Source organism: Pongo pygmaeus, chromosome 20 (genome assembly GCF_028885625.2).
Source record: "Pongo pygmaeus isolate AG05252 chromosome 20, NHGRI_mPonPyg2-v2.0_pri, whole genome shotgun sequence".
NCBI lineage: Eukaryota > Metazoa > Chordata > Mammalia > Primates > Hominidae > Pongo > Pongo pygmaeus.
The window spans coordinates 22,866,017-22,883,397 of record NC_072393.2 but is presented as its reverse complement, the minus strand read 5'-3'; the positions used below and the strand labels follow the sequence as shown (position 1 = coordinate 22,883,397).

The window sequence follows — 17,381 nt, the reverse complement described above, 5'->3', positions numbered from 1 at the left end:
CTTCCCACATTCCTATTGTCACCTTTGTTGAAGATCAGATGGTTTTAGGTGTGTGGCATTATTTCTGGGCTCCCTATTCTGTTGCATTGGCCTGTGAGTTTGTTTTTGTACCAGTACCATGTTGCTTTGTTACTGCAGCACTGTTGTGTAGTTTGAAGTCAGGTAATGTAATGCCTTCAGCTTTGTTGTTTTTGCTTATGATTGCCTTGGCTATTCAGGCTCTTTTTTGGTTCCATGTGAATTTAAAAATTTTTTTTTAGTTCTGTTAAAAAATATTTTGGTGGTTTGATTAAATTAGCATTACATCTGTAAATTTATTTAAGCATTATGGCCATTTTTATGATAGTGATCTTTTTATTCATGAGCATAAAGTGGTTTTCCATTTGTTTGTGTCATCTCTGGCTTCTTTAAGCATTGTTTTGTAATTCTTGTCATAGAGATCTTTTACCTTTATGGTTATCTGTATTTCTAGATATGTTATTCTTTTCTGTGGCAGTGGTGAATGGGATTGTGTTTTTGATTCAGATTTGGCCTAGGTGTTCTTGATATATTAATTTTTGTACATTTCTTTTCTATCCTGAAACTACAGTTGTTTGTCAGATTAAAGAGCTTTTCTGCTGAGAGTATGTGGGTTTCCAGATGTAGAATCATGTTGCTTACAAATAGGGATAGTTTGACTTCCTCTCTTTTTGTTTGGATGCCTTTTATTTTTACCTTTTGCCTGATTGCTCTGGCTAAGACTTCCAATTTTATGTTGAATAGGAGGTTGAGAGAAGGCATCCTTGTCTTGTGCCAGTTTTCAAGAAGGAATGCTTCCAGGTTTTGTCCATTCAGTGTATTGGCTGTGGGTTTGTCATAGATAACTATTTTGATGTATGCATCTTCAATGCCTAGTTTGTTGAGGGTTTTTAACATGAAAAATGTTAAATTTTATTGAAAGCTTTTTGTGCATCTATTGAGATAATCTTGTGGTTTCTGTCTTCAGTTCTGTTTATGTGATGAATCACATGTATTGATTTGTGTATGTTGAACAAACCTTGAATCTCCAAAATAAACCATAGTTGATCATAGTGGGTTAGCTTTTTGATATGCTGCTGGATTTGGTTTGCCAGTAGTTTGTTGAAGATTTCTTTTCTTTTCTTTTTTCTTTTTGTTTTTTTTTTTGAGATGGAGTCTCATGATGTCATCCAGGCTGGAGTGTAGTGGTGCAATCTTGGCTCACTGCAACCTCTGCCTCCCAGGTTCAAGTGATTCTTCTGCCTCAGCCTCTTGAGTAGCTGGGATTACAGGTGTGTGCTACCATGCCCAGCTAATTTTTTGTGTGTTTTTAGAAGAGACAGGGTTTCATCATGTTGGCTAGGCTGGTCTTGAACTCCTGACCTCAGGAAATCAGCCCACCTTGGCCTCCCAAAGTTCTGGGATCACAGGTATGAGCCACCAGGCCTAGCCATTTGTTGAAGATTTTTGCATCAATTTTCAAGGATATTGGCCTGAAGTTGCCTTTTTTTGTTTTATCTCTGTTAGGTTTTGGTATCAGAATGATGCTGTTCTTACATAATGAGTTGAAGAGGAGTTTCTTCTTTTTAATCTTTTGAAATTGTTCTAGTAGAAATAATATCAGCTTCTATTTGTACATCTGGTAGAATTCAGTGTGAGTATGTCTGGTCCTGAGCTTCATTTAGTTGGTAGGCTATTTATTACTAATACAATTTTTTGAGCTTATCTATGTATTTAGGGCTTTGATTTTTTTTTTTTTTTTTTTTTTTTTTGAGACGGAGTTTCGCTCTTGTTGCCTAGGCTGGAGTGCAATGGCTCAATCTCGGCTCACCGCAACCTCCTCCTCCCAGGTTCAAGCAATTGTCCTGCCTCAGCCTCCTGAGTAGCTGAGATTACAGGCATGCACCACTACACCCGGCTAATTTTGTATTTTTAGTAGAGACGGGGTTTCCCCAGGTTGAGGCTGGTCTTGAACTCCTGACCTCAGGTGATCCGCCCACCTCAGACTCCCAAAGCGCTGGGATTACAGGTGTGAGCCACCACACCTAGCCCAGGGCTTTGATTTTTTTTTGTGTGTGTTCCGTCTTGGGAGAATGTATTTGTTCAAGAATTTTTTCATTTCTTCTAGATTTTTTTTGTTTGTTTATGTGCATAGCAGGCTTCAGTATATTTTTGTGGGGTCAGTGCTAATGTCTCTTTGTTATTTCTAATTGTTTTTATTTGTATCTTCTTCATTAATCTAGCTAGTAGTTTACGTTTTTAAAAAAATAGATTTCATACTTGGATTTCTTGATATTTTGTAGTTTTCATGTCTAAATCTCCTTCAGTTCAGATCTGATTTTGGTTATTTCTTGTCTTTTGCTAGCTTAGGGGCTGATTTGCTTTTATTGCTCTCAGTCTTTTATTTATGATGTCAGGTTGTTAAACTGAGATCTTTCTAACTTTTTGATCTGGGGATTTAATGCTATAAATATTTCTTTTAACACTGCCTTAGCTGTATTGCAGGGATTCTGGTGTGTTGCATTTTTGTTCTTATTTGTTTCAAAACACTTCTTGGTTTCTGCCTTAATTTCATTATTTACCAAAAAGTTATTCAAGTGTAGGCCATTTAATTTTTATTTAATTGTATAGTTTCCAGTTGTTTTATTGGTATTGAATCATTTTTTTCTTAAGCTGTAATCTGTGTGTGTGGTTTGTATCATTTTTGGATCTTTGAATTTGCTGAGAATTGTTTTGTTTCTGATTGTGTGGTCAATTTTAGAGTATGTACTATGTGGTGATGAGAAGAATGTATATTATGGTATTTTTAGATGAAGAGTTCTGTAGATGTCTGATAGGACTCTTTGGTCAAGTGTTGAGTTCAGGTCATAATATTGTTGTTAATTTTCTTCTTCAATGATCTGTCCATTAGTGCTTGTGAGATGTAGTCTCTGATTATTACTGTGTCAGATTCTGAGTCTCTTCACAGGTCTCTAAGAACTTGCTTTATTCATGTGAACCCATGGATTTTTTTTTATAACACCTTTCTGTCCTCTGCTTTTCCCCCCATAAACATTCTTTCAAGTGCACACAGTATGCAAAATTCAGATGTCCAAGAGTTCAAGAACTTGTCCAGAGACCTGGCTGTTGTAAGAGAAAATATAAATTAGAAATAAGAGGCTTTATTCTCATATGTGAAAATAAGGGAGGATAACTTGCTGATTTTTATAAAAGGTTTAGATTATATGTATATATTTTTTCTGCTTTTTGAAATATATGTAAATCATACTAGCAATAACACAAACCTTTTGTCATTCTTTTTGACTCAGAATTGTCTTTATCTGGGACCTGAGATTCATTGCTTTCTTTTTGTCTTGACAAAAGATTATGTTTTTTTTATCGTTGGTCTTTAAAGTAGACACAAATTTGTTCAGAGTAAAGTTCATTTCAAGAGCATAAAAAAGTTGAGCACAAATATTGGATTAAATTTAGCAATACAGAATAATAAAGACCAAAAGATACTGAGTAAGTTCTTTGGCAGAAACCTGATTATCCAAGGTGATTATTTGCAGGCTGACATACTTATACTGCAAAAGCCAGAAGAGTTCAGTGTATAAACTGAACAGTGGAGTCTGTTGTACTTGGGTTACTTCAGTACAGTTAGTATAGTTATGTGTAGTGTTTGTAGACAACCTGCATTCATATAAACAGTATTTTCTACAATAGTATGAATTTAAGGCCACATATTTACTTTGATTGAATTCCTTAGTTATTTTAATATTATTCATATTTTTGAAATATAGTGTTTCAACTGAAGTATAGTTCAGATAATTTTTTAAAATCTTACATACATTATGACTAGTACATAAAATTATTCATACTTATATATTTATATCTGATATCCAAAAAAATTTACCATTAAATTGTTACAGTAGATATTAGTCTGACATGCTTATTAATTTATCCAGTGGGAATAATTATAGGTAAGCATAATTTTAATGTCACATATTTTACCAGATTAGCTTGCTACTCTTACAGGACCAACAAAGACAAGTGACATGGCTATCCAAAAACCGTAATTGCTCTCCAGTTAGCTATGTTGCAAGCTCTAATATATTCTACTATATTAACACAGTCAGATTTCAATTTTTATAAAAAAGTGCTGGTGGAAGTTTTCAGATATATTCCAATATATCTCACATTCAATGGTTAGGAAATAAGAGAACAGCAGAGATGGAAGATAAATCTTTTAAAATTCTGCTGAGAGCTGGGCGCTGTGGCTAATGCCTGTAATCTCAGCATTTTGGGAGGCCAAGGTGGGTGGATCACCTGAGATCAGGAGTTTGAGACCAGCCTGGACAATGTGGTGAAACCTCATCTCTACCAAAAATAACAGAATTAGCCAGGCGTGGTGGCATGTGCCTGCAGTCCCAGTCATTTGGGAGGCTGAGACAGGAGAATCGCTTGAACCTGGGAGGCAGAGGTTTTAGTGAGCCAAGATCACACCATTGCACGCCAGCCAGGGCAACAAGAATGAAACTCCATGGCCTGGTGTGGTAGCTCACGCCTGTAATCCCAGCACTTTGGGAGGCCGAGGTGGGCAGATCACGAGGTGAGGAGATTGAGACCATCTTGGCTAACACGGTGAAACTCCATCTCTACTAAAAATACAAAAAAAAAAAAAAAAATTAGCCGGGCATGGTGGTACGTGCCTGTAGTCCCAGCTACTCGCGAGGCTGAGGCAGGAGAATGGCGTGAACCCAGAAGGCGGAGCTTACAGTGAGCCGAGATCGCGCCACTGCACTCCAGCCTGGGCAGCAGAGCAAGACTCTGTCCCCCGCCCAAATAAAAAAAGAATGAAACTCCATCTCAAAAAAAAAAAAATTTTTTGCTGAGAATGTGCCCCCTTTATTCAATAATGCTCATGTTTCCCTCGCTAAGAGTAGCTATGCACTTTGGGTGTTTGGAGAGAAATTCTTAGGGAAATATTTTCTGGCTGACTTGATCAATCTTATATCTAATCTCAGTTTTTTCTTAAGACACTTTTAACTTTTTTCTCTCAATATAATCTTTCTCAGAATGAGAGCAGTTTTTTCTCTCTAATGCATTGTGTGTCTGTTTCAAAAGCCCTATTAGTATCCCGTGGTGTCTGTGAAAGACGTGAGCTGTCACAGTGAGAACTCTCAGAGCTATCTCTATCTGGACTCATGCTAAAATCCAGCAGTATTTTTTTTCATGCCACCATTATAAATAAAAACTGAGGCTGAAACACTGCTCCCTTTTCTATTATTGTGAAGGTGCAATTCTACCCAGGAGGTCTGCAGACTCTCCTCCTGCTGCTCAGGCTTCACTGTCTGATGTGGCACTGGAGTGCTGCTGTGGCAATTGGGATTCACCTAAGATGTGAGTTTCCAGCTGTGAGCCCTGTGCTGTGGGCTGTGCCTCAGTGGCAGATGGTAGGGGTCAAGAGAGTACACTAGCCACCAAGAGAGGGAAAGCAGGAGTCCTCTAGCCCAGTGCTCAGAGAGTAGACAGCTATTGCTTTAAAATGTAAATAGCCAAAAAGATAGCACCCGAATCAACACTTTTTGTAGAAGAGTTAAAGCCTACCTTCAGTAGGCACCCGGATTCAAGTTGCAAAACTACCTCCAGTCATGAAGATGTGAAAAGTTTATTTTGTCATTGATTATAACCAATTAGCATATAGGGATGGCCTTCCCAACTACCATGTGAATTTAGGATGAACTATGTATGACATGGTGCTGTAAATTCTACTTGTAGACAAATTATGGTCACTGTCTTTCTGTCTGCAATCTCTTGAGCAAATTGACTGTAATACATGTCACATTCACATGTAATTGTGTAATAAAACAATTTTCTTTCTGTTCTGTTATTGTGGAGTTCCTCTGGGGCTGAAGAAAATTTTGCTTCTAATTATATTTCCCAAACCTTGTCTAAAATTACCAGACATAATATAAACACATAAGGTGCCAACTAAGCTTTACTCTAGATGGGCCTTTTCCACTCAGGCTTCCAGTCAATTCACAGTTGTGCTGCGAAGTGCATGCCGTCCCCTAAATATGCAGGTGGAATTATGTCTGTATGTACTTGGTATCTATCATCCTCTACAGTCACTTTTAGAGAGGCTAGAACAGATTTCTACAAACTTTATAGGTCAGATATTAACCATTTTACCTCTTTCAATGACTTGTGTCTTCAGACCTGAAACTGATTCAGTGATCATGGGGCACAGAAACCCAATCAGAGTAAAACATGTGCATTGAGTAGACCTGTAGACATGAGAATCTCCACTTCTCCCTCCCTCCTCATGCTAAAATGCCCACAAATGTTCAGGTAACACCTGTTACTACTTTACCCATGCAGCACCTGAATTTGCAGCTCCATATTCTAAATCTAGGTCTTGAGAATTGAAAAGAAAAACAAAAAGTTTTTATCTGAGGAATGCAAGTCCTTTTAGTTACTAAAGTCAGAAAGACATTAAAATGAGAGCACAATTATGTTTTTCTCCTTTTTTCAGCTATATATTTATCTCTTGAAACTGTTCACTATTGCCACAAGTAGCTATAAATTAAACTAATAATTCCACACTGGACACTATATTCGATGTATATCCAATCAATTATTAAAGTTATTTCTTTACATAAATAAGAATTTCTCACAACCAATTTTGTATCAGCTCACTCACTATTCCTCTGTTTTGCCTTCACAAATCCACTTGTAAGTGCTGCTAATGAAAGTGTAGATTCCAGGCAAATTGAATATTTTGTCTCAAGTTAAAATCCTTAAGCTTGACCCAAATAAACTGTCTGCTTATGTTCATGTTGTGTCAGCTTTTTTAAGGTAAAATATTATTTAGAATATTCTAGAGCAGCCTCTATGAATGATTTCGCTCTACTTGCTGTAACACCCAAAAGTGCAGACTGAGGTTGATTTCACCTATAATTTGCAAAGAAGACCTGGACTCTCCTGGGATTTACAAGGCAGGGCCAGACTTTGGATTGAGAATTTACGGAAAACCAACAGGAGACATTTTCTGCGTTGTGAGATATCAACATAGACATTTTAAGTTCCTCTTTTGAGAGTGTGGCTTTTTGACCTTTTCACATCTTCATTAACATGCCACAGTTATGTGAGAGGCTCCAGGAGTAAATAGAATCTGATGGCAGAATCTGTAAGTGTAAACAAGCATCTTAAGGCCACAAAGTATCCAGAGCCACACCACGACTATACTTACCTGTAAAATGTGATACTGGAGTAGAGTATTCTTGTCCTTCTACTTACCCAACAGCTAGCAAATCAGGACGGACAACCCAGATTCTGGAGTTGAGCCAAAGTAGTTCCATTTTTTATTTAGAATCATCCTGAGTCTTCTCTGCCTGGCTTATCATTGGACCATCAGCCCAGGGTCACTGGGAACCCTCTCACAATCACCTGTGAATCTCTGTGACATTTGAGAATGTCCAGAACAGAATTGTGTCAGGCTGACAAGAGTGATTAATTCTGCTTCTGTCCCAGTGTGAGAGAAATGAGTCATCTTGTGTTTGTTTCACCCCTTATACAAGAAGTTTCTTTGGTTGGTACCCAGATGAGAGTTTTTCCAGTTCCCTGGTACTTGGGTAAAAAATCAGGAGGTCTGGAGGCTCAAACAGAGAAACTAATTGCTTCCATTTCATATAGTCATAAAAAAATAGAAGAAACAGGCTGGGTGCAGTGTCTCATACCTGTAATCCCAGCACTTTGGGAAGCAAAGACGGGTGGATCACCTGAGGTCAGGAGTTCGAGACCAGCCTGGCCAACATGGTGAAATCCCATCTCTACTAAAAATACCAAAATTAGCTGGGTGTAGTGGCTCATGCCTGTAGTCCTGGCTGCTTGGGAGGCTGAGGCAGGAGAATCTCTTGAACCTGGGAGGAGGAGGCTGCAGTGAGCCAAGATCACACCATCTCACTGCAGCCTGGGCAACAAAGTGAGACTCAGTTTCAAAAAAAAAAGAAAAAGAAAGAAAAATAGATAAGCAGTCATGATTGCTACCATCCTGGAAGATTTAATCTAAACTAGCAACTGGAAAAATGGTTGAATTATGCATCATATGGTGGGTACAATAAATAGATGTGTGCAAAAAACAACTTGGGATTTATTTGAGCCACTTTCTTTATATTGTGGTTTCTGATGTCTGCACCTGAACTTATAAACGGAAGAATCGTTATTATTATTTGTATTTCTTTTACCCTGCTAAGAATACTTATTTTTCTTCTAAAAAAATTATTCTAGAAAACCTTAAGGGATTTTTTTGAATTGCTTATTAGTATGTAATATAAAATTTACAGGGCAGTGGCTAAAAAAGATTAAAATTATACAAACTCAGATTTAAGTTTACTTAAGTAAGCTATCAAAAAAAGAACTGACAGTACTCCCCAGTGGCATAAAGAACAGAATTTTACATCGGCTCTATACTCTGCCCCAGCCCTGTTCATATTCACCCTTTTTGGAGGCCTTATATATGTCTGGCCCTACCCTGGAGTCTTGCCTCAAAGAACCGATTAGAAGAGATCAGAGTTTTGGGTCATGAATCCTGTTGCCTTTTTAGAGCTGGTGCTCAACATTTTCTGAAACTTAGAAGCAGATAAATGGGAAATAAAAAGTATGTATTGTAGGATCTTACTTTTCAAATTTTTTATTAAAACCAGTGCTTGAAGAGACATTATTTAGCAGCTTGTTTTCTGTTCCTGCAGATCTAGTAGTTGATTCACAAGTCACAAGAAATATAAACACAATAAAAATTTATCTAAATTGCATTAAACTATTTCCATCTGTATCCCTTTCATCTGTCTATATTTAGGTTTTATTCTATACAATTTTTGAAAAAATCAATGACAGATCAACAGAAATAGAAATAAAAATGCTGTGTCCGTTAAAGCCTTGGAATTATTGAACACGTAGTGTCAACTGAAAGGGTGTTATTAGGATTAAATCACATAATGTGCGATCACAGTGCTCTGTAACTTCCTATTGAGCACATAGTACCTGCTTAATAAACACTGCAGTAGTACATGTGCACATGTTGTTTTCCAAACGCAGACTTACTCAGAAATTGCTGCTTTTTTCTCTGTAAAATTTAAAGAGTCAGCAAAGAATATACTTTAGGATGAAGAATGATTGTCTTCATTTGTACCAGAAGTATTTGTGTTTTGACAAGAGTGCTGTGTGTAAGGGACTCTGTGTTGTGCCTCGTTTCTCTAACTAATGCTAATAATAAGCCCAGTGGGAGCAACATCATTATTGACAGGGCACTTGTTTAAAAGACCCATTTATGGACCCTTTCCATACCTGCAGAATTACATTTCATAGAATGGGGCCAAAATTACCAAGTGATTTTATAAGCTCATTAGAGCTTGAGAGGAAATGCTTACTTAAGGGGTTATCAGCCCAGGCTTCTAATAAGTATCACTTGGCCATTTTGCAGAACTCTTTTTACTTGTGCCCTGTCCATGGATTCTGTTTATTGTTCTTGGTGGAATCATCCATGTTGTTTTAATTAAGTGGCTCATGTGACTCTAAAGTGAGGCCAGAATCAAGTATGAGGAATTCAAAATACATTCATGAGAGTTACACTCCATCTTTGCATTAAAAGGTGGTCCAAGAACCTAATTCTGTTTGGATTTGGTAGGGACAGTGCAGCATGGCCCGTATTTCCGTTACTGTGGCAGAAATTGCTGGTGCCTGTGTCAGGGGATGGCTCCTGAGGACAAAATAAAGAAAAGCATATTTTTATCTCTGTGGAGCTACTCTGTTAATCTCTTCTGCTATAAAGGACAGAAATGGATGGAGTTTTTCTGTCTTGGTCCTTCTGCCTGTGGATATGGTGACAGCAGGTAGACCTGTGGTGCTGACACTTTTAAAGGCATATTCTCAAGATGCAGGTGTAATTTTTCCAGAAAATTTTTTTTGAGAAAGAATCCTAGAGAAGGAGGAGAAGGAGAAATAAATGGCCTTTTCTTTTTCAGCTAAACATGTCTCAGATCAAGATCTGTGTCCACTCTGCTTCCTCCGGAAAACATGTTTAGTACTTGCAGACCTGTACTTCTGTACTTGTGTTTTTCCTCCCTAATGAGTTTGTCTTAACTGTTTGAAAAAATTCTGACAATAATCAAAGTCTCTGAAAAATATATATTTTTTCTATATACCAGAGCCTTCTGTATATTATGGCTTCTTATATGCCATGCAGAAATCTCACTATGAATTTATAATCTGCAATATTAAAAATGTCCCTTTGTGGCTGTTGAACATGGGAAGGTGTAGATACTCAAAATTCCTATTGAGGAAAACCTGGGGTTTTTAGTGAAGACAGAGAACATGTAATGTTGAGGTTTTGTCTGTGTTTTTTATTATGTCTATGCAGTACAGGATTAAGAAAACACTCATTGAAGCAGTATGATATTTATTACCCAGAAAATTCTTAAAAAATTGTTAGGAGATACCTGCTTTCTACAGTGCTAAAGAAAGACTATTTAAAATCACTATTAAAAATTACAGAACATGGGAGATATCACTATCTTGAACTTTCCATAAAACTAATGTTTCCTTATGGTTAAATTCAGACTATAATTTACCTTTTGGGGGGCAGTATCTCAGCAGTAATTCTGTGTCCTTCTGGGTGCATCAGGACATTATAAAAATTTGTTCTAGTGTAGTTGATGTTAATAAATCAGTTGGTTGATAAGCTCTCTGACACATTTTTTCACTATAGAATTAATTATTTTTCTCTTCATCATTAAGTATCTTTATGCAGCTGATGTGAACAAACCAACACATTTAATTTGGCTGCTGCCCTTCTTTCTTAGGTTTCCTTTGCATTTGTCTGTTTTTGGAAAATGAAGGCTCTCATCTTTGTTTACAAACCAGAAAAACTGAGAAAAACACAGGCTCATTCAATTACTGGATATTTGACAAAATAGTCTTTTTGGGACAAAAACATTGGCATACTGATGAGCTTATTAGAAATTCAGCAACTCAGACTTTATCCCAGATCTTCTGGAAAAAAAAAAATCTGCATTAACAGGATCTCTGGCTTGTTGTACACATTAAAATTTGAGTGATACCTTCTAACTCAACATGTGTATTCCATCTGAATAATACACAAAACTATGTATTTTCCATCTGAAAAATGCAATTAATTCTTTTTTTTTTTTTTTTTTTGAGATGGAGTTTCACTCTTGTTGCCCAAGCTGGGTGCAATGGCATGATCTCGGCTCACTGCAACCTCTGCCTCCCGGGTTCAAGCGATTCTCCTGCCTCAGCCTCCTGAATAGCTAGGATTACAGGCATGCACCACCACGCCTGGCTAATTTTGTGTTTTTAGTGGAGATGGGGTTTCTCCATGTTGGTCAGGCTGGTCTCGAACTCCCGACCTCAGGTGATCTGCCTGCCTCAGCCTCCCAAAGTGCTGGGATTACAGGCATGAGCCACCATGCCTGGCACACAATTAATTCTGTATGATGTAAATATAGCACTCAAAATTGTACATGTTAGTGTTTATGCCCTCAGTTTATACTTTATTATCTAGAAAAATATTACATATACACTGATGTTATGGATCTTATACCACTTTCTTTTATCAGAGTTAGAGAATACATTAGAGAATATTTCTGTGTTGAAAATTATTTTATTGAATAATTTCAGTCATGCTTATAAGTTAGAACCAGCACTCTTTACTCTCTCCATTTTACCTTGAGTCCAATTAAAAATTCTGCCCATGACCAATTGATAAATATATGTGTTTGTGTGTGTTTTCCAGGGATCATTGACATTTAGGGATGTGGCCGTAGAATTCTGTCTGGAGGAGTGGCAATGCCTGGACTCTACACAGCAGAATTTATATAGGAATGTGATGTTAGAGAACTACAGAAACCTGGTCTTCCTGGGTGAGAATAACTTCAATACGCAATTCCTAGTATACGTTACAGGTTTCATTTTGCTGCAGACCTTATTGGACTGAAAAAAGGAGAATGAATGCAAGAATAAAGACAAAGACAAAAGAGCATATTTGGAAGAAGGGGTCAGGGGGCTCCTTGCTTCTAGTGAACAAGGGTCCTGAGCTTCTATAGCCCTTCGTATTTATTGAGTAAAGGAGAAAGGGAGAAGAGGTGGGTTGTGGTCAGCTGCTTGACTTAATGCAGGCCTGCATGACTATATTCTTTGAACAGTACTCTCCAGATGTTCCAGTAGATAACTTCAAGGAGCATGGCACCAGGGAGTGACTGTCCTCAGTGTACCTTCTGGTGGCAGGAGAAGAAGCAAGTTTGCCCACATTCTGTATTCATGATAAACCGTTTGCTGTTTATCATATAGCCTCCAGTGGAATGCTCAGTTGGTCACAACCCTCAGGCTTTCAGCTTCCAACACCATTTCTTTTTTGTATAATTTCTTTTTGGTAATTTATGCTTTCAGATTTCTGTTTTCAAGAAAATCATAGAGATTTTTCCATATAGAAAAAAATTTCAAGATGTGTCATCTTGACCTGAACTTAACCACATTCTTGAGCTGATCTGTGTCCTTCACTTTAGATTAATGGTAATTTCAAAAGTTTACTGGCAACCACCAATTTTTAATTCAGTATTACCAGGTGATAAAATTAAGAACCTACAAAATTAGAGAATTTTCTAAATATTTAGAAATTTCTGTTATTGTTGGGGACCAGCCTCAGTACCACCTGTAGGGTACATAAAGTCCGGTGGCAACGAAGGAATGAGAAGAGACAGGTTAAGAGTTCACCAAGGGTGGGGTGCCAGGGGACCAGTTGCACTTTTGGAGGCTACAAAAGGCATGAAGTTCTGGTCTCCGCAGTATTTATTGAGTATAATCACTTAGATCTAAGAAGCAGATGTTCAGGGGTGAAACGGTGAAAGGGAGGTGGTGTTTCATACACCTAATCTATAGCAGTGGTGGTTTAGGGAAATTTTCTTTGTGCTGAAGCAGTGTAAACTTAACTACTGATTTATTCTTTAACTTACCGGAGAGCGGCTGTGGGGGGTGGGCCTAACTTAAAGCCTGCATATCTGGCCACATTCCAATGCTTCAAAGGAGTATCTCTCTCCTTGAGCACAGTGTTTATAAATAAGAGAGCGGTCACGCTCTGGTCATGGGAACGTGATGGCAATAAGGAGGCTTTCCTCCTTGGAGGCCTCCTGTGGCTTTCCACAACCTATTGTCCCATATTTTTATGGCCAGTTTATACAGGCACCCCATAAGCCTTTTTCCCAACATGTTATAATTTAGTATTTTGGGATAAATCTATTAGAATATTCTATTACATCCTCTATACTGAGCACATTACCGAGTTGGTAATTGGAGAATATGAGCAAGAAGCATGTTGTTCATACATGTTTTTAATAAAACAGGTATTGCTGCCTTTAAGCCAGACCTGATCATTTTCCTGGAGGAAGGAAAAGAGCCCTGGAATATGAAGAGACATAAGATGGTGGAAGAATCCCCAGGTAGGTGAGAGTGAATACAGACAACATGGATGAGAGGTCCAAAGTCAAGGAGGAAGCCAGTCCTTAAAGTGATTCTGGAAGCTGTGTTCCAAAAGAAGTAGTTTCTGGAAAGCCAAGTTTTTATTTTTATTTTTTAATTTTCTCTCACACAGGGGCATCTTCTGTCTTATGCTTTTAAAATTTCTAAGAATTCTTCTTTCCCTTCAGTAATCTTCCTTCAAGTTTACACTGACAGCCAAAGTACTTTTCATGGCATACAAGAGAGTGCACAATCTTTTTGTTTGTTTATTTTTGTGGACACACAGATATCTGCATGATTTTAAGATACTCCATGTTAAACTGTCTTTTAAGTTCTCTTTTTCCATCATCTCTGATATGTGTGAGAGTAGTGGTTTCTGTACCTTTGGGGGTTTTTTTGTTCATTTTTCTGTACATTTCATCCTGTTTTTATTACTATAGTCTTGAAATATAGTTTGAAATTATAAAGTATGATGTCCTTCTGCTTTTTTCTTTTTCTTCAAGATTGCTTTGGCTCTTCACAGTTTCTTGTAGTTTCATGTAAATTTTATGATTGTATTTTTCATTACTGTGAAAAAAACACTGGAATATTGATAGAGAGTTTATTGAATCTAGAGATCACTTTGGATAATATGGCATTTTAACGTTTGTTCTTTGAATTGATAGGCATAAAATTTATTTGAATTTATTTGTGTTCTCATTATTTTTCATTGATAAATCTTGCACTTGAAAACTTTTTCAACTCAGTTAAATTTGTTTTCAGATATTTATTATTTTAGTGCTATAGTAAATAAGATTGTTTTATTCCTCTATTTTATCAGATAGTTTAAGTGTATGGAAATATAACTTATATGTTAATTTTATATTTTGCTAATTTACTGAGTGTATTTATTGGTTTGAAAAGGTTTTAATGTACTCTTTATGGTTTTTTATAGAGAACATTGCATGATCTACAAACAGCAATATTTTACTTATTTGTCTTCAATTTCAGTGACTTTAAAATTTTTTCGACTAATTTTTCTTCCACATACTTCAAGTGCTGTGTTAAAATAGAAGCATTGACAATGGGCACAATATACTTTTGCATTGGTGTATGAATTTGAAGGAGTAAACACCTCTTAAAGTTTTTATAAACTGGTTTCAGAGGGTAAAAATCTTCTTTTGTAGGGCCTCCAGGGCGATAGAATGCCCTCTGGGTTTGTAGTAGAGCAGGGTTGTAGCTCGGTCACAGGGCTGCTGGCTCTGCAATAGAGTTGGCTTATTATAAGGGGCTTTGGTACTTGTAATTCCCATTTTATTTTTGGACAGAGTAAATATCCCTCAGGACTTTGCTCAGTAGGGTAGATGCTAGGGCAGGTTTCTGCAGTCAGGTCTGTGTATGGTGGGCTTTATGATAGGATGTGGATCAGTATGGTTTCACTGAGTACCAGAGAGGATTTCTGGGGTCACTGTGGGTTTCTACATGGGCAGAAATGGCCATGAACTGTGGCTTAGAAAGCTGGAACTGAGTCATGGAACTGCTATTGGGACCACAGTAAGGACCAAGGTCTGCCGGCCTGCCGTCATGGCTCTAAATGGGTATCTCTCTCCAGGCTTCTGGAAGACCAAGACCTCTCACAGACTGTGGCTGGGAGGAGTTTGGGATGATTACAGAGTAAGTTCAAAATTCTCCATGGGACCAAGTTGGGTGGGACATTTTCTGGTCTGTAGTCAAGAGCAGGGGTCCTGTAGTTTGCCACCTGAATGAAAGTTTGCCTTCTGAAAAGGGTGCTCCTCAATCTTGGGCTTTAGCAAAGTTTCACAATTGCCTCCCTGGATCTCAAAGCTCTCTTAAAGGCACTTATTTTTGAGAGGGGGTCTCACTACATCACCCAAGTTGGTCTTAAAATTTTGGCCTGAAGCAATTCTCCAACCTTACCGTACCATGTTGCTGTCATTACAGATGTTAACCATGATGCCTGGTTCTCTCATTAAGATATTTTTGTCACGGATGACTGACAAACTTTCTTGCTGTTGGGGGTTAAGCAAATAGGAGACCTTTCTGTTTTTATCTGTTTCTAAGAGTGTAAATGCTTTATATCTCTCTATCTCATACAATCTTTGTCTTTTTGTGGCTGACTCATTTCATTTTGCATAATGTTATCAAGATTTAGCTTTATAATTGGTAGAATATTTTCTGCTTTTTGAAAACTGAGTGATATTCCAGTATTTTTATATTTCAGATTATATTCACTGAATGATTTGGTGACAGAAATTTGCATTGCCTTTACCTATTAGCTTACAGTAATAATTATTGCTCTGTAAATGACTCCTCATATGACCATACATGTTAAAGTATATGTGTTGCATTCTATTTCTTTAGTCTAATTTTTCATCCTTATACCAGATTGTTTTAATTCTGTAGCTTGGAATGTCTTTTGAAATCAGGAACTTTAATGCCTGCAACATTGCTTTATTATTATTATTTTAAGATTGTTGGGAACTTTATTGTCTTTTGAGATTCTGTATACTTTTAGGGTTGCAGTTTCTATTTTTTCTAAAATGCAATGAGAAATTTGAAAAACATTTCATTAAATTTATAGATTACATTGAGCAGGATGAACATCTTTGCAATATTAACATTACAACCTTTGCATAGGAGCATGCTCGAGTGTTTTGTTAAATTCATATATATGTATATTTTTTTGTTTGTTTGTTTGTTTTTGTTTTTTTGAGATGGAGTCTTACTTTATCACCAGGCTGGAGCGCAGTGGCATGATCTTGGCTCATTGCAACCTCCACCTCTTGTTTTCAAGTGATTCCCCTGCCTCAGCCTCCTGAGTAGCTGGGACTATAGGTGCATGCCACCAAGCCTTGCTAGTTTTTCATATTTTAGTAGAGACAGGGTTTCACCATGTTGGCCAGAATGGTCTTGATCTCCTGACCTTGTGATTCACCAGCCTTGGCCTTCCAAGGTGCTGGGATTACAAGCATGAGCCACCGCACCTGGCATATTTGTTGTGTTTTCAGTTTTTTTTCTATTTTTGTTGTATACTGGCATTCAAGTTTAGTCATAGAAAATAATTCATAAAATTTCAGTTTTAAAAAATTTGGTAAGACTTCTTTTTTGGCCTAAGAGGTGGTCTGTCAAGAAATATACTGTATGAGCTATTCAGAATGGTGTGTATCCTGATGTTGAGGAGTGCTCTCTATACCTCTGTCTGTAATAGTTGTTTTATACCACCTTTATGTAGTCTGTTTCCTTATTAATATTCTGTTTTGATTTTTTTATTATAATTTAAATTCTGGGGTACATGGGCAGAACTTGCAGTTTTGTTACATAGGTATACACGTGCCATGGGGGTTTGCTGCACCCATCAACTCATTATCTACATTAGGTATTTCTCCTAATGTTATCTCTCCCCTAGCCCCCACCCCTCAACAGGCCCTGGTGTGTGATGTTTCACTTTCTGTGTTGCTGTGTTCTCATTGTTAACTCCCACTTATAAGTGAGAACATGCTGTGTTTTGTTTTCTGTTCTTGTGTTAGTTTGCTGAGAATGATGGTTTCCAGCTTCATCCATGTCCCTGCAAAGGACATGAACTCATTTTTTTTTATGGCTGCATAGTATTCCATGGTGTATATGTGCCACATTTTCTTTATCCTGTATATTACTGATGGGCATTTGGGTTGGTTCCAAGTCTTTGCTATTGTGAATAGTGCTGCAAAAAACATGTGTGTTCATGAGCCTTTATAGCAGAAAGATTTATAATCTTCTGAGTATATACCCAGTAATGGGATTGCTGGGTCAAATGGTATTTCTGATTCTAGATCCTTGAGGAATCACCACATTGTCTTCCACAATGGCTGAACTAATTTACACTCCAACCAGCA

At 37.4% G+C, this 17,381-nt stretch overlaps 1 protein-coding gene across 2 annotated transcripts in view; it reads left to right on the top strand.

Annotated features, from left to right (window-relative positions):
* Window positions 1–17,381, top strand: part of ZNF208 (zinc finger protein 208) — a 43,108-nt gene that overhangs the window by 7,901 nt on the left and 17,826 nt on the right. The window contains exons 2-3 of one of the 2 annotated variants that reach the window (XM_054465173.2): window positions 11,792–11,918; window positions 13,395–13,490. In XM_054465173.2, coding sequence (XP_054321148.2) covers window positions 11,792–11,918; window positions 13,395–13,490 — 223 coding nt within the window. The remainder of the gene's footprint in view (window positions 1–11,791; window positions 11,919–13,394; window positions 13,491–17,381) is intronic. The other variant, XM_063658848.1, reaches the window with a different exon arrangement.